The sequence below is a fragment of the Plasmodium gonderi genome (genome assembly GCF_002157705.1).
Source record: "Plasmodium gonderi DNA, contig: Chr06, whole genome shotgun sequence".
NCBI lineage: Eukaryota > Apicomplexa > Aconoidasida > Haemosporida > Plasmodiidae > Plasmodium > Plasmodium gonderi.
Window position 1 is genome coordinate 229,236 of NW_021628931.1, and position 21,741 is coordinate 250,976.

Here is a 21,741-nt window from a genome sequence, read left to right on the forward strand (position 1 = left end):
AAAAAAAAAAAAAATATACTCGCACCTTATTGAACTGTATACAACTTTCACTTCCATCCTTATTTTGTCCTGCGTTCATATTTTTTACAAGTCCCACCCTACCCTCCCCGGGTCAATATCCTCCTCCCAACAGTTTCCTTTTTTTTTTTTTTGTTTTTTTTTTTTTGTTGTTCAAAAAAAATTATCTCTTCCGCTTCAATCTTGTAACATCGCGTTATGTGGAACACATAAAAAACTTATGCGAAGAAAGTTACGTATACACCATAATAACAGCCTTCCCACCCCATATGTAAGTATACATACACTCACTAACTGATTAGTGGCAACTGGATGTGCACTTATGTGTTTTTTCCACTATCACGCCCACAATATAGGTATTATATAAAAGAGGAAGAAATAAACCATTTGTTCGTTCATATATTTCAACGCCTAGCTACATTTATAAAAGGAATAAGGAATACACAAAAAAAAAAAAAAAAAAAAAAAAAAAAAATTCTTTTCTTTTTTCTTTTTTTTATATTAAACTGCGCATCTTTGCGACATTATTTATTTACCGGTGCGACACAACTATAAATCCTAACTACTTTATTAGAAGTACATGTTATAAGGTAATATACTTCCCCTACCCCCAATTTGGGAGTTAAAAAAAAAAAAATAAAATAAAATAAAAAATATGATACCTCAATATCTTTACCCAAGAGGAGAGAGAGTGATGTAAATATAAATATATTATATACATATATATATGTATATATATATACATATTTTTAATTTATTTTTTCCGACAAAGGGAATTATTATAATTTAGTTTTTCCGTTTGAGTAGGTAAGGGACTTTTTTTTTTTTTTTTTTTTTTTTCTCTCTTTTGCTATTCCCTGCACGGAAGAATATGAGAGAAAAATGAAACGCATGCCAACGGGAGTCATGACTAAGTTGAGTTTAGTCCCACTAGTTGCCATCCTTAATGGTCAAACTTTTTAACTCATCAATAGAATCGCAATATACGCAAGAAAAAAATAAAAAATAAAATAAAATAAAAAAAAAACTTCTTCATATATTATTCATTCCCCCTTTTACGATTCAGCTTTTTGAATTGCCAAGTTTTGAAACATCTGCACACACGCACGAAGCCAAGCACCAATAAGTAATAACCCATCCTTTTAATTCACAATGGCAAAGAAGTCAAAGAAAAGTGCGGGAGATAACATCAACGCAAAATTGCAGCTTGTTATGAAATCTGGAAAGTATCAGTTTGGAAGAAAATCCTGTTTAAAAGCCCTTCGAACGGGAAAAGGTACTGTAGCCCCCGAGTGACACTCAAACTTAAAAACCAGGACACGCATATATACGTATATATACATACATATATATACATACATATATATACATACATATATATATACATACATATATATATACATACATACGTATATATACATATGTATATACGTACATGTGCACATACTTACACATGCACATGTTGCCCATCGTATGTCTTCTGCACATGGAGTGCCGCATGAACCATAAGAACATTACGACACAACCATTCATTGTATCTGTCACGCCCATCACATCCATCATATGCATCGAATTTATATCATTTACTTTTACATGTATGTGCTTCGTACCTGTGCATATAGCATAATATCATTGTGTTTGTGTGTGTGTGGTTGAGATTGGTTGAAAATTTCATTCCCCTCAAGGGCATCCCATTTTTCACGTTTACAAATATACCGAATGGATGTGACTTATACAACCACACACCTTCTTTCTTTTGTCGAAAATGGGAAACCACTTATAATAATCAGTATGGATTACTCATCCGTATTTTACTTCATAATGGTTCATAATGATATGCTTCACTTTATTTTATTCTTGCCCATTTTCAACACAATTCTATTGTACAGGTAAACTTGTCATCGTGAGTAGCAACTGCCCACCAATACAGAGAAGTGTTATTGAATATTATGCAATGCTTGCAAAATGTGGAGTTCATGATTATCATGGGGATAATAATGATTTGGGAACAGCTTGTGGAAAACTGTTTCGAATAAGTTGTCTCGTCATAACAGATGTTGGGGACTCTGATATAATTAAGACAAATGAGTAAAACCCGTATGAACAAACAAAAAAAGACCTTATTTTTGTAAATATGGAAAAGAGAATATAAGATATGAAATTGTAACTAGAATAAGAAATGGTAGTTTGAAAGGATAAAATGAACCAAAGTATGCTTACAAAATAAGCGTGTGCAGTTGCAGTAGACAACAACATCTGCAAATTCCCCCCTTTGTGTGTGTGTGATTGATTTTGCGTATGTTTCAAGTATAGCGCTGTATAACATATCTTCCATCCAATTACCCAATTATATATGTAGCTTTTCTTTTTTTTTCTTCTTTTTTTATCAACAGTGGATATATATATATATATATATATATATATATAGGTGCAGCTTTACTTTTTCCAAGAAAAAAAAAAAAAAAAATCCTTTTACGCTACATACATATGCCCCTAACTTTCTATGATAAGAAAAATTGTACTTTTTTGAAAGAACTCATAAAAATAATTTTAAAAACATGTTATTAATAATTTCCCCTTTTTGTTTTATTCTTACACACTCTTTTTTATCTGCTCATTTTATGATAAAACGAGAAAAAGCTACATGTTAATATTTTTCCCTTCGCCATAAGATAAGAATACATCCCCACCACTAACTCCCATTGCGTGCGCGATGAATTAAATCATTTAATTGTGTTTTCCAAAATAATTAACGAACTATTACGCTCACCCATCTGACATATATTTTAACACCAGTTCTTCTTTACCATCTTTCCGTAACAATCAGAAAAAATAAAAAAAAAAAAAACACATAACAATGTAAATGCTACAGTGGGTACAAAGAATGTTAAATAAAAGTAGTTCACGAGGAGGGGAAAAAAAATATGAAAAAAAACTGTTTTGTGTCAAGCTTCAAAAGGGAATTAAAAAAAAAAAAAAAAAAAAAGAGACTAGCCAAACTGGCTACACCAAGTGGATTGAACAAAATTAATAAGGAAAAATGTTTACATGTGCTGGAAAAAATTAAAAAAAAGTCAACCCAAACTCTTCTCATTTCGGACTCCACATACCTAATCGCGTGCCAAACAAAACCTTCAAATATTTCTGCCTATTTATTTTTATCCTTTTTTCCACACGCTTTAGAGTTTCATTTATTACTAAGATAACTAGACTAAAGATAATCATAAGTACTGTTAAGGTCACGTCAGGGTACTGTCAAATAGGGGAAAAAGAAACCGTGAACAGTTATGCACTCTCTATATATACGTACTCCTCATTGCAGTGGAAAAAATGTAAAAAAAAAAAAAAAAACAAAAATTAAAATAATAAAAATAATAAAATAAATAAAGCCGAATTTTCCAATCGAAAAAAAGCCACGACTGTGGAAAAAAAAATATATATAGTACACCTTTTTTTTTTTTTGCTTTGAAATTTTTTTGCCTTGCAAATTTTTTGCTGTACCTGCTTCACATAGTAGGGGGGAAGCATATATATGCGTAAGCACACGTATGAGAGACTTAATATGAGGAAGAAAAACAGACACGAAAAATAGGTCTTCGAATTTTGTATGCAACTTAATTTGTGCAGCGGTTCGAACCTGCGTGTAGGGGTGATAGGTGGGGCATTACAAACGGGGCATTACAAACGGGGCAATACAAACGGGGCAATACAAACGGGGCAATACAAACGGGGCAATACAAACGGGGCAATACAAACGAGGTAACGCAAGCGAGACAACACAAAGGGGGCAACGCAAGCGAGGCAGCACAAACGGGTGGAAGAAGGGAAGCTCCCTCACTTGTCACTATAAGACAGGGACGATACCAAGAACAATAGAGAAAAACAAAAAAAAAAAAAAATTTGCATCTGCTTTATTATAACTGCCATCATGCCACGACGATCACCCAGGTTCTCATTTTGCGAAAATTCGTGAAGTAAAAGTTGGCATTTGTACAAGGATCCTGTATAAAAAAAAAAAAAAAAAAAAAAAATAAGGAAAAGAAATATATGGGGGGGGGGGGGGGGGAGAAAAAGGGGTATAAAAGAGAAATAAAATGATGCTGATGATTCGATCGAGACATAATACCTCAATTAATGATATCTAGTGACATTTTCTTTTTTTTTTTTTTTTTTCATGATCATAGTGCTTGTGCAAACTCATGGAAAAAACTCCTACCTAGATGCACATTCTGTATACAGTGATGTTGAACATCTTCCACGAAATTCTTCCGCAAGGAACCTAATTTCTCTTCACTCAGTGGGGATTCTATTATATACTTTCTCGTAAATTGATGGTTAATTAAGTTTACATAATATAAAGACAGAATAATGCAAAAGACCATGAAGGAAATCCATTTTATCAGGTAAAAAATCTGTTGCATTCAGGAAAGGGGGTCGGTTATTGGGAACAATTCAGTAGCGAAATGGTGAAGCACAGAAATATACACCCATCTCTACATGAACAAATGTTTACAGAGACATTCATATTGTAGACATGTGAATAAAAAAAAAAATTTCCACTACAATTATGTTATGTATAAACAAAATAAACATGCTGAGAGTGTTCTAGCACATCGACGTGTCTTTTCTCATACCAGTTTTTTTAATAAAAAGTCCCTTGTAATAACCTTATCTGGAATCTCGTTCATAATCGTCGAATTATTATTATTGTTCAGAAGGGAGATTGATAACAGTGGTATGATCAACAAAATAAATAAGAGATAGTCTAGGACCTATAACATTGCCATTAGGTATCGCATAAATTTAGAGAATCAGAAATATATGGGATGAAGTATCCATGTGGTTGCATACGAGTATAGGTGGTAGTGGTAGTGGGGCTATATAATTCACATCTACATTGCTACACAAATGAATTAGATATGCCTTACCGAGATAAAGGGAGGTAAGAAAAAGGCAGAGATGACAAATAACAAAAAGGACAGGTGGGAATAGTAAAAGTAAAAGTAAAATATAGTCAACGAAACGTTCTTTTTGTGTATCCTCGAGCTCTTCAACAATTTGTAAACTAGTTCCATTATATTTTCAGATAAATCTGCGTGGTGATGAAGCAGTGATAAAGCAGTGAGGAATCGGATTGTCCTTCAGGGTTGACATAGCATCCAGCAGTACAGTGCTACTTGCAGAGAAAAATCTTTATTTAATGATATACGCATGCGCATGTACTGGGCTGAATATGATACCACTTCTACTTCAACATGTGTTCATACGGAGGGATGCAAGGGCGGGAAACAGAGTTTTTCACACCACAACTAGCACACCACGACCATCACACCAAGTGAACACTTACCCGATCGGCTTTTTTCTATTGTCAAGTTGCATGGGAATGTGTTAACGAAAGAGGCGTATGAGATGATCGGGTTTTGCCTTGTTGACAACTCATCAAAAGGACTATTTCGTTCTCTTTTCCCTTGACAGTCTTTGCATATATTATTGAATGGCAGCAAAATGGATATTGCATAGTTGCACATATTGTATATTTCAAAGTTACAACAATTAAGGCTGTTTCCTACACAAGTGATAATCTCATTATTTTCCTGAGATGAAAAAAAGGGAGCAAAAAATGAGAGAAAATAAAATAACCATTAGACATGTGCCATGTAGTGGTAGTGAGGGTAGAGGGGTAGGAGCGGGGGGGGGGGGGGACAGGGAGATATATGTGCTTGTATACTTTTACTTATTCATTTTAAATAAAATTTTTTTTCCTGATATTTCACACTGTTCATAAGTGTATAGTATTATAAAAAAAACATCCAACATGTGTTTAAAAAAAAAAAAAAATTTTGACCGCTGCTTAACGAGTCGCACCCTCAACCCCCCTTTTGTGGAACCTACTTACAAGCAATATTTTTATCATTTCCGCAGTGTTGAATTTGTTACATCCGGAGTAGGTCGAAACTCGAAGTGGGATGTCATCAATCTGTGGATTTCAAACATGGAATTGGGTGTGTTTGTGTTTTTCTGAGTATGCTTGTTTGTGTGTGAACGTGTGCATATTCACACGTACGAACATGCAGATGCAGAAGTATATATGCAGAAATATGGTAACTGTGAACGTGGGAAAATTTTTTGGACTAATTTTGTTTCCTTTTCTTCCTCCTTACTTCTTTTATGTGCGTCTTTATGTTATTTATTCCACTGGGGATAACCACCTTTCCGTCTCTGTTTTTGAAGCTCGACCTTTCGATGAGTGCAAGGCGGGAAAGCATACATACATGTGTGTTCGTAAGTGTTCGTGAGTGTTCGTGAGTGTTCGTGAGTGTTCGTGAGTGTTCGTGAGTGTTCGTGAGTGTTCGTGAGTGTTCGTGAGTGTTCGTGAGTGTTCGTGAGTGTTCGTGAGTGTTCGTGAGTGTTCGTGAGTGTTCGTGAGTGTTCGTGAGTGTTCGTGAGTGTTCGTGAGTGTTCGTGAGTGTTCGTGTGGGCATATCCCTAGTGCGATGCTAATCTTGTATGGAAAGTATCAACTCCCTCAGAGAAAGAAAAAAATTGGGGTGGTGCCCCCCCCCCCCCCTATCTGTGTATTCATGCGGACGGGTACTCAAAAATCCCAAAACAAGAAGATTCCTTACTCTTAATCTACCCTGCATGCACTTACTTATCATTAAGACTTAGGGAGATGGAAGTGTTCCAATTAGTCTCTATTCCTAACAAATTCGCCACATTCCTCGTGTTGCCTTGGTCTGTTTTGCTGAAATACACAAACCGAATTCCGGCCTGCATCAGCCCCACGCAAATATGGAGATAGCATTGGAAAAGAGGCACAAAAAGAAGTGAATGTGCGTGTGTATATATAAACATGCAAACATTCAAGCATGCAAACATTCAAGCATGCAAACATTCAAACATGCAAACATCCAAACATGCAAACATTCAAACATGCAAACATTCAAACATGCAAACATTCAACCATGCAAACATTCAACCATGCAAACATTCAACCATGCAAACATTCAACCATGCAAACATTCAACCATGCAAACATTCAACCATGCAAACATTCAAACATATACATGCGTATGAACGCCCAAAGCGCGCACACCCTGCAAAGGAACTAAACAGGAGCTCCTTTCCTTTGCATTTTTGCCAATTTTGAAAAACTTACATCATAAAAATCATTTACCCTTGTCTGAATTTCATTGTTCGTCATAAGTTTAACTGCAGAGTTGCCTGCAAAGTGGATGGGGTGGGAGATGCCAATGGAAAAGGTTGTGTACCCCCTCTCTGCATGTGTCACTCTATTTGTGGATGAACCCCCACCATTTCAAGCGTCCAATTGCTAACATTTTCTTTTAACAGAATTGTGCATCAAAAAAAAAATGCATACAACACACAAAACGAACACACCAACGGATTAATGATGTTGTTCCTCACCGATGAAGATGCTGGTGGAGAGTAAGTGTGATAGGAACTTCTCGTTTTCCTTCACTGGAAATGGTTTTTCATTATAAAAATTTTTAATATTATACACTTTCCTTTTATTTATTGTCAATATGTATATATTTTTACTGAAATTTGTCTTTAAGTAATTTGTTTCATCTGTGCTCAGGGGCCTGTACGCAAAGCAAATGCTTTCGATGCCTATGCAATAGGGGGAAAAGAGAGAAAAAAATATGACACAAAATTTGTAAAGGCGCAAAACGAGACTGAAGGACTGGTATGACCTCGAAGCGGACAATTTCTATAATTGCAAGAATTGATAAAATAGCTAGCTGGAATACGTACATATGTGCACATATAAATGGGGGCAATGATGCATGTCTGGGTAACCTGAGGAAATCCATTGCATGTTCAAAATGCGTAGAACCTTTTTTTTTCTCCTCTTCAGCTTCTTTATAATTGTTCCGTCATAGTAAAACATGCACTTGTTCACTAAGGCATCCAGTTGGCCCTACGAGGGGAGGGGGGGGGGGACTTCCTTTGTTTTTCAGGTTCACTCTTTTTCAGGTTCACTCTTTTTCAGGTTCACTCTTTTTCAGGTTCACTCTTTTTCAGGTTCACTCTTTTTCAGGTTCACTCTTTTTCAGGTTCACTCTTTTTCAGGTTCACTCTTTTTCAGGTTCACTCTTTTGCTGCTTCTCTCTTTTTCTACTTCCCTCTTTTTCTACTTCCCTCTTTTTCTGCTTCCCTCTTGCTTCTTCTCTCTTTTTCTGCTTCCCTCTTGCTTCTTCTCTCTTTTTCTGCTTCCCTCTTCTGCTCTTTCTAGCGTGTCCTACAATGTGGCTCGTTCACACGTTCGGGGCCCCAAACCGGCCGGAAGCAGTTTCAGACATTTATGCATGGCTTACCTTGAGAAAGAGGTGATACCTATCCTTCTTTTTCTCACACAAAATGAAAATAAAAACAAAATTGTCCCTGGATATTACATTGTCATATATGTTTATACCCAATGAATTTTCTTTTTCATCATGTTCATGCACATAGTAAGGGCGATCATCAGTGTCCCAATGAGGCTTCTTATGTCTCTTAAGTTCACAATGCTTTTTCTTGTAAAGTTCATAATCGCTTTTATTTTCGACACAGAAAAACAGCCTTCATCCAAGTAGAGGTTAAAAGTAATGAATATTGGAGTGAAGTAGGACATAGTGAGAATGAGCTTAAAAAAAAACATGAATTGTACATAAAAACAAACACGTAACAATAAGTGAAATTCCACTTGAATGTCTTGTCTTCTAAAATAACATTCCTTTTTTCCCTCATTTATTCCTCAATAAAAACTACCATTATGCTGACGTAATCATTATGACGTCTACACATATGACATGCCCACTCCCCCCCCACTTTGCTTTCTCTTACTTACATGTGAAAAACAAATTTATTGTATGGGTAGGAAATATTTCCTATGTCGCAAAGGCATATGTACAGGTGACTGTAATCAAGTTGGTTCATGTAATTCAGGATGTTGTTTTGAAACTCGTCCAGAATTCTGCAAAAAGAAAGAGGAAGAAAAAGAGAAAAATAATATGTACACATGTTCGCCCGTCGAGCCCGCGTTCCAACACATGTATATATTTCATTTGTGCGTGTCCATATGTATGCAGCAAGTAGACGAAATGGAAACACAAATGAGCATGGCTCAGCACACCACCCCATCAAGCAGCAAAGTACACAATTTAAATTAAAAATAAAAAAGGATCTTTTATTTCTACTTCTTCTTTTTTACTTCTTCTTTTTTACTTGTTCTTTTTTACTTGTTCTTTTTTACTTCTTCTTTTTTACTTCTTCTTTTTTACTTCTTTTTTTCTTTTCTTTTATTACTTTATATACTTGGGGACTTGCGTGTAGTATGACAACAAAAACAGAGAGTGTAAAATCTTAATATTCTTGATTCGCTGATATGCGTACATACTCTTATTGTCCATCAGTATGTCAATAACCGTTAGCATATAATTATGATTATTTGGAATTCCTTTCGCCATACTAGTATTTTGAGGAATATCCCTCTTGTTGTTCATGTAATTGTATATACAAATTTCTTTAATGCTGTGATTTGTATTCACTAAAATTCCACTGCTATCCAAGAAGCATAAAACTGAACAATCGCTTAATATATTCAGATAACATTTGTCTATTCTTATTCCCTGTAGTTGGTTAAAAAAAAAAAAAAAAAAAAAAAAAAAAAGCTAGATGGAGACGATATGAAGATAAATGTCTTTTGTCCATATGATGTATATAGTACGTTTCTTGCCCAAGTGAGTGTTTTTTTTTTTTTTTTTTTTTTTTTTTTCCCTCTACTTCTCCATACACGCATTATATATATGTATATACATATATGTATGTAGATATATATATGTGAATACATATGTACATATCATCGCAGTGCTACCATTTTCACAGCATCTGCAATCGAAATTTTACCTTAATGATTAAAAGAAAAATACTTTTCAACGTGTAAAACAAACCGAACTTTTTTTTATTCCCATAGGAACTTTCTTCAGTTGTTGATGAGAAATCAAAGGATGAAGAAAAGTTACTTTCACAATTCGTTTCGTCCTTAAAGTAATTTTCATATATCATATTAAGGGATGAACAGTACCCATAAAGTAGTTCTGAAAATATTCTGCAAAATGGAAAAGGTAGTATCAAGGAGGGGGAGAGGGGAGGTGATGGTGGTATTGTCCATCTAATCAGGTGCTATCTTACAGATGACCCTCATCACTTCGTTTCTTATAAGATGACATTTCACCATTTTGGGGTTTTGTCCTAATCAAAACTTACCTGTGGAAAAAGGGCAGCATAGTAATCGACATCAATACATTGTAAAGCACGAAATACATAACGACAAAATGTGGAATGCCATTTCTGTGTCTCCGGATGTCTATGAAGCTTAAAAGGATGGAATGAATAAGTTATACGTGAATGTGATTAGGTTAGTCGTGAATGTGATTATGTTAAACGTGAATGTGATTAGGTTAGACGTGAATGTGATTATGTTAAACGTGAATGTGATTAGGTTAAACGTGAATGGGATTATGTTAAACGTGAATGTGATTAGGTTAAACGTGAATGTGATTAGGTTAGACGTGAGTGTGATTAGGTTAGACGTGAATGTGATTATGTTAAACGTGAATGTGATTAGGTTAAACGTGAATGGGATTATGTTAAACGTGAATGTGATTAGGTTAGACGTGAATGTGATTAGGTTAGACGTGAGTGTGATTAGGTTAGACGTGAATGTGATTAGGTTAAGCGTGAATGTGATTAGGTATAAGCTCAGACATTGGACATGTTTTTCCACGCGGTTATTCCCAGAGAGAACCAGGTTCGGTTGTAGATGTGATAGGCGAAGAAATTTCTTGGTGCATGTTTGAATATATAATTTTCAAAACCTTACTATAGGAGAGAGGATACTGATGATATTGAAAAGAGGAAAATCCAAAGGTAGAGGTAAAATGTATGTATCTTTTCAGTTAATATGACGTCCCTTAAATTTTCCCTATTTTTGGAATTTTTATTCTTCTCTCCAAATTCTTGCATATATTTCTTTATAATAGATATAGACACGTCTTCTTCTGATAAGAATGAGTACAAGTGGAAGGAAGGGAGGTAATCCCTCTTATCATCCTTTGCATATTTTGTCAATAAGTTCATGCTAATTTTATATTTGTCCATAGGCATGAACACTTCATTCTTTTCATATCTCCTCCCGTATGCTGCAAAATGGAGGGCATGCAAATTGGGGATGGAAAGAAGAAGAAGAACATGCCAAATGCATAAACACAAAAGATTATATCTCTGCAAAAAATACAGGACAGGAAAAAATTTCACAACTAGCATAGCACATATCTATTACGCTTGAACATGTATCATACCATTCTCTTTCATGTTGTATTCTATGCATCTGCATGGAATCAGATCCCCCGCGCGTAGTAAAAAGACATCCTGCTTGATTAGCTGCACAGGGGTGAGGGAGATGTACAAAGATGAGAGAATATTTAATTCGTGTAGGTCATACACATATGCATAAAACGGGCAGAAACAAGAGCATATACAAAGGCATAAGAACAGACTTTTTTTTTTTTTTTTTTTTTTTTTTTTTTCCTCTACTTGCTGCGTACAGGTGGACATGCACAAATGAAATATATACACGTGCATGTGTTGGAATAGAAGTGCGACGGGAGAACATGTGTACATATTATTTTTCTTCTCCTTCTCCTTCTCCTTCTCCTTCTCTTTTTTTTTTTTTTTTTTTTTTTTTTCCCCCTACCAGGTTGGTTGGTAAGAGTTCCCATCTTTTGTTCCTCAGAACAAAAATAAAATTAGAACTGGGTAAACAATTAAAGTGAAAATCTTCCTTCTTGTTCTTAGGAAAATTTCTTGATGACAATAATTTAGTGGCTTCATTTATTTTACTTAAAAATTCCTTGTTCTACAAATTCAAAAAAGAAGTCAAAATTTTGCAAAAAAAAATTCTTAATGAGTGTAGGAGATTCATCACCATACATGATTAGCTTTTCCATCGGCCAATTCCGATCATATGTTCATGTAAAACTAATGTCAATAAATTTGCATTGTTCTTTGTTGCAAAAATTGCAATATTCCACCTTGAAATGTCTACATGAATCATGCGTAGTGTGTAATGCATACGGCACAATGTAGAGTATGTGTTACAATTATATTTCCTCATAAAAACACGCAAAGACAGACATATAATCTTAACTTACTTGAGCCTCTTTAATTTCGTGATAAATAAACACGAACAAAAGTAGAAGAAGTAATATGAGAAAAAACAAACATGTTAAATAGTGCTGACTTATTATATCGTTATCTATAAAATTGGGGAAAAAGGTTACCATAATTTCGATGAGACAGTGACAGGGCAGTGAAAACTGAAATGAAATTAAAAAAAAAAAAAAAAAAAAAAAAAGTGATTAAACCACCACTCTCGTCCGGTACCCACATAACACTTCTTTCCTTTTACATACCTTTAAGGAAAAACAAACATGTAAATAAGGGTATCAGAAAAAAAGTTACTACAAATAACTCTGTCTTGAGAATACATTCGAAAAAAAAATTCTTTTGTGTTTTCTTTTTATACTCATGTGTTATGCCCTTTAAAAAGAAGTGAGGCGAAAGAGAAAAAAGAAAAAAAGAAAAAAAAGTGTCCCATGAATAATTAAGCTCATACATACATAAGTAATCCTACACAAGTGCGTAGAAGCAGTGACAGATTTACATTCTTTCACATTTGTGAGGGTGTGCACTACACTAGAATAGAATCGACAGGAGAGATTCCCAGACATAGCGTGTGCATTCAGTGAGTGACACAGCATAGGCTATACAGCGCTGGTTTACACAAAAATGTCGAAAATGGTGGCAAAACAAAGTAAGGATAAGGTAAAAATAAGTCTATTCACAATTTCTACTAAAAGAGTTTTTCATTTTCTACAGTTTTTTTTTTTTTTTTTTTTTTTTTTTTCCTTTAACATTTTCTTCTTAACACAGCTGAAATGCAAATTCGATAGACCTCCCCGCCTGAGGAAAGTGACTCTTTTTTATGGAACATGCAAAGTCAATTAACAACATCAAAGGAAAGGAATAAGTGTAAACTTGCACCACAATACACATGTATACAATTTCCATATGCAGGGTTCGTGTGCATGTGTCTGTGCATACCTGTAATTCCTTTTTTATAATTTTGCAAAAATATGCATCATCTATTTCTCCAGGGCTTTTACTGGCTTCACCATTTTCCATTTTTTTTTTTTTTTTCTATTAAATGCTAATAAAATGGAACAACAAAAGCACAAAAAAAAAAAAAAAAAAAAAACAAAAAAAAAAAAAAAAAAAAAAAAAAAAAAAAAAAAAAAAAAAAAAAATAAAAAAAAAAAAAAAAAAAAAAAAAAAAAAAAAAAAAAAAAAAAACTGCGACTAAAATGGAACAACAAAAGCACAAAAGAAAAAAAAAAAAACTGCGATTAAAATGGAACAACAAAAGCATAAAAAAAAAAAAAAAAAAAAAATGAGGCTAAAATGGAAAAGTTCTACATGAACACGTGCTGATCCCTCCCCTATTATTATAGCACATCTTAAATTAATCTTTTCAGTAAAAGTGTAAGAGGAGGGGAGTAAACTTGAACAGTCTTATTTTTCTCCATGCCAGTTAACAAACGTTTGTTATTTCTTCGATTTAGTTAGCTTATACTTTAGAAGTGAAAGCGGGTTTACATATACATATGTATTTGTACATATATGCACGTATATGTACGTATATATATGTATACATGTATACATGTATGCACGTGCTAGTGCATGCTCGAGTTTGACATCTCCCTGCTCTTTCAGGCGCAACTACTTATCAGTGTGACTGTATGTTAAACACCCATTCGCTTAAATAATTGAGAAAAATGTATGCAACATTTGCACTACTCTGAAAAAAATCCTTCACTTTTATATTTTCCATATTTTTATATTTTCCATATTTTTATATTTTCCATATTTTTTCCTTTTCCATATTTTTTTCTTTTCTGTACTTTTTTCCTCCTCCGTCCACTCCATTTCACGTTTTGCACCTTTTTCAGTCACATGTATCCCCCTCTTTATGTTTCCATTTATGAAAATATCGATTGTTTGCATGTAAAATTGCTTATGTATAAAAATGATATGCATATCCATGTTTTGTACATGTGTAATATCGAGAAAGCGCGTAAGAACACATGTAGGATCCGCACATACTTGCGGACAGGGCACCACATCTTAACTATTTCTTCACCTTGGTTTTATGTCGACCAAGGAAGAGAATGTCACAATATTATTTTCTACCCTGCATGCGTGCGACACACCGACTGGTTAGCCGTGGTTTATCACATGCAGCGGAGGTAGTTTTCGCACGTTATAAAAAAAAGGAAGAAAACAAAAAACAATGTTAAAATATGTTAAAATATGTTAAAAAATGTTAAAATCTGTTAAAATATGTTAAAATATGTTAAAAAATGTTAAAATATGTTAAAATATGTTAAAATATGTTAAAATATGTTAAAATATGTTAAAATATGTTAAAAAATGTTAAAAAACGCCTTACGGGCTAAGCATGCCAAACATTGCGAAAAACTTACATATTGAAAACCTTTTTTTGTTACACCATTAGGTGACATAAAGGTTCATTTTCAACATATGATTCCCACGCGTGCCAATTGCAGTCGTTGTCTTTTTGTGCAAAGTGTATTTTTCTCACTACCCCAGTGAGGTGATCACAACCCTGTGAATTATCTTATCTTCTTGTTTATCTGCTCCCTGTTTTTTTACTCCATTTTGTTAATTTCTTTTTATACATATATATATGCATACATGTGTATATTTTTTTTCCAAGAGCGAAAACTTATGAGTACGAGGAATTACCAAGAATCAATTCTCCCACAAGCCTAACGCCCATTCGCATGCGTGTGTGCAATTGTACCACTTTGTGTGCACGCAGTCGTTTATGAAATTACCTGAACAGTCAGGCGAAAATAGCTATTTTTTTTTTTTTTTTTTTTTTATTTCCCCCCAAAATCAGCTATTAGGGAAGGATCATTTGTGTGATGCATTCATTTCGGTGCACGGGTATCCCCATTGCAGTGTGTGTCTCCCCATACTTACATCCGTTGCTTGTTATTAAAACATGAACATTGAACAGAAATATGCAAAAACAAACACAACTCATTTGGAAAACCTGCAAGTGGAAGAGGATAACAAATCGGACAAGTTTCATGACAACAAAGTTAACAGTAATGATGATGCAAGCATTTCAAACTTTGCCTCCATGAAATTTAGCAATCTTGAAAAAGAATTTCAAATGATTTACAAATATCCGATGTATGAGGGGATATCCACTCCCAACGAATCAGAAGTAAATGAAGAAATATTAAGAAATGAATTTCAGAAATGTCATATGCCGGAATGTTCAAGTGCTTCAAATGGACAAGCGGTACAGTACAAGCTCACTAAAGGGAACATCCAATTGTCGAACGAAACAAGGGATCCAATTTTATTATGCGAACAAGCAGTAGACCAATATGAAAATCATCTCGAAGACAAGTTTCAAAATATATTAACTTCAGGTAGAAATTGGGAGAAAAGTCTACCCAAGACAAATTCTATTGAAGATATTCTAAAAAATATTCAAGATGGTATAACTCTTGAATCCAAGAACGGAAGAGATACTGTGAATGAGTTCAAGTCGAAAGGGATAAATTCTGTCATTTCTGTTATGAAAACAAATGAAGATTTTGTAAATCCTCCAAATTGTGCTACCCACTCGAGTAGTGTGAACCGCAAACATGGCGAGCACTATGACAGAGGTCGTTTCACCCCTACTGAAAATGTGAACAATGCAACAATGCCAAATGTACAAATGGCACTTTCAGCTGAATGTTGTGCACGTACCTCCCTTATGGTGCACATTGCACACATGTGGTGGAAAGGGAAAAAGTTCTCTTATCATTGGGAGAGCACTATGAAGAGACAGGAAATTCAAAGGTGTGTATACAACTTTTGCATAAATATTGCAAATGAAGAGTTCTACCTCACCCGCTTGGAAAAAGTGAGAGAAGAAAATATATTTAAGGAAGAAAATAAAAACATTGAAAAAATTCAAGTACAAGAAAAAAAAAACCAAGTTTTATATTACAAAATATGTGAAATGTATGAACATGAAAGTTTAGGGAATATACAACCAAATGAAGAATACATAATTAAAAAAAAATACCCAGCTGAAGAAAAAAAATTACAAAATCCTTTAAAATTTCCACAAGTATTAAGAGCAATTGAGTTTACAAAAGAAGGAGGGAATTTATTGAAACATACTCTATATAGTGTTCCACATTTACGTTTTTTTTTTGTAAGTAAAGATTTAAGTTTCATTAAGTGGTTCTCAGCACGGAAAACAGATGATCAATGTAAAATCTATTTTCAAAATATAAATAGTGTAGAAATAAATAACCTGCATGAACAAATATTGGAACATCTAAAGATAGACATTTTGAAAAAGTTATCTTTTTCTATTGTATACAATAATGAGAAGAAAAAAATAACACTAACTTGTAAATGTCTACAAGAATTTAACTATTGGGTTACCACAATTAGGGCTCTAATGTTTCATTCGAAAAAAATGAAAACAAGTGAAACTCTTTTATTGTCTCATATGAATTATTACAATTCAAAAAATATTATTCAAGGGAAATTATATAATAGCCAATGTACAAATAAACCTTCATACCTTGCTGCAGACACTGATGAATTTAATGTTACACAATATGGACAAAATAAGAACCCTATGATTGTTTCTTATCATCAAAAAGTAAAGACAAACAAAAAGTGTGAATTGAAGAGGGAAGATAATATACAAAATGAACTTGAAAGAGAAGTACAGGAGGAATATTCTTTGGAATCATTTCATTTATACAAATTGATTGTGTTTCCAGAATATAATGTGTATCAAATAAAAACAAAATTTTATTTACTTAAGGAGAAAGCATATAAATACAGAATTTTAATCGAAAAAGAAATTGATGAGTTCCAGATGGATACCCATTTTGATAGCTCCACATCTGGTGAAAGGGTTGAACAGTTATCCCTTCCCTACACAGAAGAACTGGGTCCCTGTGATCTTTTTTTTCACAAGGAAGATATAAAAGAGCACAGTGATCTACTCACTTCTCACGTCAGTGTGGTGGATGCAGAACATTTATGCGACAAGGTCAAATCGGAAGATGATCCCATACTTTGCTCCAGTCCCCCCCCGAGCAGGGCTAGAAGCAGGGCTAGGAGCAGGGCTAGAAGCAGGGATAGGAGCAGGGATAGGAGCAGGGATAGAAGCAGAACCCGTTCCGAGTTGAACCGCAATGGGACGTCGTTCCGAAGGTCTTCCCCCCATGCCGCTCTCTCAGAATTGTGCACATTAAACAAAGAAACCAAATTAGATATACGCCATGAAAAAAAGCTAGACAGTAGAAAAAGATACACAGCAAGCGAAGCTAGCGAAAAGGATCGAGAAGACCAACCAGAAGAGGACTCAGATGAATTCAAACTCCAACTAATGATAAAAATATTCAATCGAATTGACAAAAAAATCAAAAATATACAGAAGGATATTATGTATGTTGTTAAAGTATTGAAGAGGGAAGAATCAGAGAAGCACCAGGACCCCAATTTGGGGAACGGCTTTTCCATAGAACACATTTTGAGATATACAGCAGATGTGTGTAAAACGATAGAATGTAAACTATACAAAAATGGGAGTACTCACTCGGATGCCACTAACATTGGTAAAAACAATACTAATGAGAAACAGAAACAACAGGAAATAAAAGGGAGGCTCAAAAGACAAGAACATATGAACATATTTCCTCAAGATGAGAGAGATCTTGATTACATGAACCCAGGGGAAATTCCAAATGGAAAAGCTAATTTGGATAGCCATAAAAAAAACTCCAACAAACGAATGCACAACATCCTTTTTGATATGTGGTTATGTGAAATGGAATTAGGAAATATCGAAGACATATACACAACTTATATTTATAATTCCAGAAAGAAGAAAAATTTCATGAATAACCTCGATGCTCCTACTTTTCTGAAGAATATCTCACATCAGCTATCAAACGCCATTTTAAAATACATGAACTTTTGATTCACCACTCTGGGTTTTTGGAGGACTCTTGAGTGGAGAGTCAAACGAACTCGAGCAGAGTATCGCCTTTAAAACCCATATATATTGGGTGGGGGGGGGGGGAGGAAAAAAATGTTAGAACAAGAAAGCGAAGACTTTCATGATTGCCATTAAAAAAAAAAGTGTTAGAAAAGTAAAGAGAATACTTTCCCGATTGCCATTAAAAAAAAAAGTGTTAGAAAAGTAAAGAGAATACTTTCCCGATTGCCATTAAAAAAAAAAGTGTTAACGTCAAGATGAAATGCGCATCAAAAAGAATTGCGTATCAGAAAAAATAAAAAAAAGGTGAGTGGAAATAAAACGAGATGTTATACCACTTCAGGAAAGACGACACAAATGGGACATGCCTTTTCACATGCAGATACAAATGCACACACACATACAACTAGCAGCTTCTGTGCAGCATTTTCATCGAAACAGAAAAAAAAAAAAAAAAAAAAATGAATTTGGCGTTTATCATATCCCCATGGTGTTATACAAAAAAGCAGGGCCATAAAAAAAAAAAAAAAAAGCGCGGGAGAGAACCCTTATTTAGATATATACAATTGGTATGCTGCGTCGAATTCTGAAATACACGAATTGATTTCTTTATGTAGATAATTTATTATATCCCCCTTATGATTGAACGTAAAAAAAAAGAGCGAATTTAATTTGTTTAATTCGTTCAGTATTTTTGTTTTGTTCTGTTCATTTTTTTTTTTTGTTTTCTTCCGTTCCTTTGTTTTTTTCTTTTTTTGTTCATTATGTGCTGCTTCACCTGCTTCTTCTGCTTCTGCCTCTTCTGCTGCTTGATCAGTTTGTGCTTTTTTTTTTTTCTTTTTTGCGTCCACGTGCTTTTTCTTTTCTGTTGTGATGGAGAAGGACCCCGTGTCCTCTTTGTGATTTGACAAAGCTGTCGATTTGGAATCGATACTTGTGAGATTTTTATAGCTGCAAGTATCCTCACTTTTAACAAAAGAATGGCTTAATTTGTATGCAACTGGGGGGTGTTGGTCTTCTTTCTCCCGGAAGTTGCTACTACTCGGCATCTGCCTTTTCGAATCATCATTTATGATGGTTCCGTCCTGATAAGGAGTTAGAATCACATCACATTTCACTGACTCTTCTAGATGTGACTCATCCAGATGTGGCTCACCCAGATGTGGCTCACCCAGATGTGGCTCACCCAGATGTGGCCCATTTTCATCTCGTCCTCCATCCATGCCATCATGATTGCTATTCTCAACTGAGTGTTTACTCTGTGGTTCTAATTCCATAACATTATACGCTTCTCCAAGTACCTCACTGGGTACTTCACTATGAGTTGCACCGACAAACCTTTGCAATTTTTCACTTTGGAAATTGTCCGTGCTAGTGTAGTTGCAGTGTTCTCGTTTGTTTACCCCATATCGAATAATCTCGTTTTCATGATTAGAAAGAGCCGTCTCTATATTAAACGCCTTTTGTCCTGTGCCTTCACCATTAGCTAAGGAGCCAATGTTATTGCATGGTAGATGGGTATTTTCCTCTCCTTTATGTATAGCGTCCTCTGTATTGTTTTTTCTTTTTGGAATATCACTACAGAGACCAATCTTGGTATCAGTAGCAGTAGTAGTACTACTAACAACTGGTGACTCAAGTGAACCATTATGAGCATGGGGAGAAAGGTGGTGAAGAGAATGATCAACACGGATGTTCATTTTATTAGATATCCGAGAAATTTTATTCAACTTTTTATATGCTTTATACAGCTTTCTGATTTTCTGAACAATGAATGACAATTTAGAATCGCACTTTAGTACTATGTTGTAATACGATCTCATGAGCATATGTACATTTTGCACAACTTGTATTAGTTTGTTCTTATTTTTATTTTTTGTTTTATCAACAGCCATAATGTGTTCTAATGTCTCTGATATTCCATTAAGGATCAGTGGAAGTGATGAATTCATGTTTCCAAATAGGGTTGATATGTCTATGCCATTCGCTTCATTTGTGTCAACATTCATTCTATCAATATCCACATGGTCGCCATTCACTTGGGTCACTTTCACAGGGTCGCCATTCACTTGGGTCACTTTCACAGGGTCGCCATTCACTCGGTTCACATTCACAGGGTCGCCATTCACTCGGTTCACTTTCACAGGGTCGCCATTCACTCGGTTCACTTTCACAGGGTCGCTATTCACTTGGCCCATGCTCAATGCACCAAGTTTGTCTTCCCTCATATATTTGCATCCCGGACCTGAACCGTTTTCCACTACCTTTAAATCTGCTCCATTTCCAAAGAGAGTACCCGTCTCGTTGTAAAAGTTTTCTATAATACCATTCAGCTGATATGTTTTCAAATTAGAGGAATTATTCATCATGTATTTATGGCTATTCCTCAATATTTCTTTCACATTTTCTATCGTTTTTACAGGATTTGAAATTTTTCTTGATTCCTCCAATGTCTTATATCCCCCTTCTTCCACACTTATCTTGCTATGCACACAATTATGTACACTTGCATTTACTGTTACGTGGTTATTACTGTCTCTAAGTCTCATTTCTTTCTCTCTGTTATTCTTCCCTATATTCCACATTTCATGCATCCCTTGACTTGTCATCATTTTTCCATTTTTCTCATCCAAAAGGGGAACATTTTTAAGACTATCTGACCCGTTCTTAACCTTGCTATGCTCAGCTTTACCCTCTACCATATAGGTATTCAACATAGATGTGTCTTCTCCACCTCTCCCCACCCCTGTGTTGTTCATGTCAACATTTGTAAGAATCTCGTGTAACTCACCATATTCCCTTTGTTTCTGCTTGTACTGGAAATTTCCTCCTTTTTCCCCATTTTGTATTTCAGTACTCATGTGTGAAAAGGTATTATCATCATTTTTCATAACCTCATCGACACTGCCCATTTTTGAAAAGGTACATTTCTTCCCTTTGGATATATCAGAGAACATATAAAAATAACACAATTAGGGAGAAAAAAAAAAAAAAAAAAAAAAAGTACGTTTCTGGAAGATCACCTCCGACGTTACCCTTTTAAAGGTATCATCCCCCCCTTCAAGGGATATTTTTCTCCTCTATCTCAGACATACACATTAGTGCATGCATATATAACAACACACAAGTACAAGGAGTGTCAGTGAAAGGGAGCAAGCGAAAGGGAGTAAACCTAAAGAGAGAATGAACGAGAATGAGAACTAGAGAGAGGTAAAATGCTCATATACTTCCTTGATAAGCAAGCTGCCAAATTACTTTTTATAAATGTCAAAAGCCAATAAAATAAAATTCTTTACATAATGTATTTTTTTGTTTCTCCCCACGCGTTCGCGAAATGGTGAATAGGCATATTGCTGAAAAATATACATATGCGTGCATTTATATATACATTTATATATATACACTTATATATACATGGATGCACATACTTATATATGCATTTACATACATATATGTATAAATATATATGTGTATACATGCATAACTATTTGTTTATACATGCATAACTACGTGTGTATATATGCATAACTACACATGTGTAT

General features: G+C 34.6%; 4 protein-coding genes across 4 annotated transcripts; 2 read left to right on the plus strand and 2 right to left on the minus strand.

The window, feature by feature from the left end:
- Nucleotides 1-1,170: 1,170 nt before the first annotated feature.
- PGO_060400 (60S ribosomal protein L30) lies at nucleotides 1,171-2,110 on the plus strand (the record flags this gene model as incomplete). Its single annotated transcript, XM_028686684.1, has 2 exons — nucleotides 1,171-1,294; nucleotides 1,908-2,110. 2 exons carry the CDS (start codon nucleotides 1,171-1,173, stop codon nucleotides 2,108-2,110), a joined length of 327 nt encoding a protein of 108 aa, XP_028542485.1.
- A 1,129-nt stretch (nucleotides 2,111-3,239) lies between these two features.
- PGO_060410 (hypothetical protein, conserved) lies at nucleotides 3,240-13,269 on the minus strand (the record flags this gene model as incomplete). The annotated part of the gene is made up of 24 exons (XM_028686685.1): nucleotides 3,240-3,248; nucleotides 3,520-3,655; nucleotides 3,857-4,019; nucleotides 4,235-4,430; nucleotides 4,653-4,790; nucleotides 4,947-5,110; nucleotides 5,366-5,612; nucleotides 5,915-5,995; nucleotides 6,180-6,255; nucleotides 6,671-6,789; nucleotides 7,178-7,242; nucleotides 7,447-7,653; nucleotides 7,843-7,963; nucleotides 8,361-8,604; nucleotides 8,873-8,998; nucleotides 9,331-9,653; nucleotides 9,931-10,132; nucleotides 10,291-10,398; nucleotides 10,907-11,225; nucleotides 11,385-11,466; nucleotides 11,780-11,941; nucleotides 12,237-12,340; nucleotides 12,498-12,624; nucleotides 13,189-13,269. The coding sequence occupies 24 exons, from the start codon at nucleotides 13,267-13,269 to the stop codon at nucleotides 3,240-3,242; spliced, it is 3,600 nt and encodes a 1,199-aa protein (XP_028542486.1).
- Nucleotides 13,270-15,172: 1,903 nt separating this feature from the next.
- On the plus strand, nucleotides 15,173-18,181 carry PGO_060420 (hypothetical protein, conserved; the record flags this gene model as incomplete). The annotated part of the gene is made up of 1 exon (XM_028686686.1): nucleotides 15,173-18,181. The coding sequence occupies one exon, from the start codon at nucleotides 15,173-15,175 to the stop codon at nucleotides 18,179-18,181; it is 3,009 nt and encodes a 1,002-aa protein (XP_028542487.1).
- Nucleotides 18,182-18,747: 566 nt separating this feature from the next.
- Nucleotides 18,748-21,156, minus strand: PGO_060430 (hypothetical protein; the record flags this gene model as incomplete). The annotated part of the gene is made up of 1 exon (XM_028686687.1): nucleotides 18,748-21,156. The coding sequence occupies one exon, from the start codon at nucleotides 21,154-21,156 to the stop codon at nucleotides 18,748-18,750; it is 2,409 nt and encodes an 802-aa protein (XP_028542488.1).
- Nucleotides 21,157-21,741: the final 585 nt, after the last annotated feature.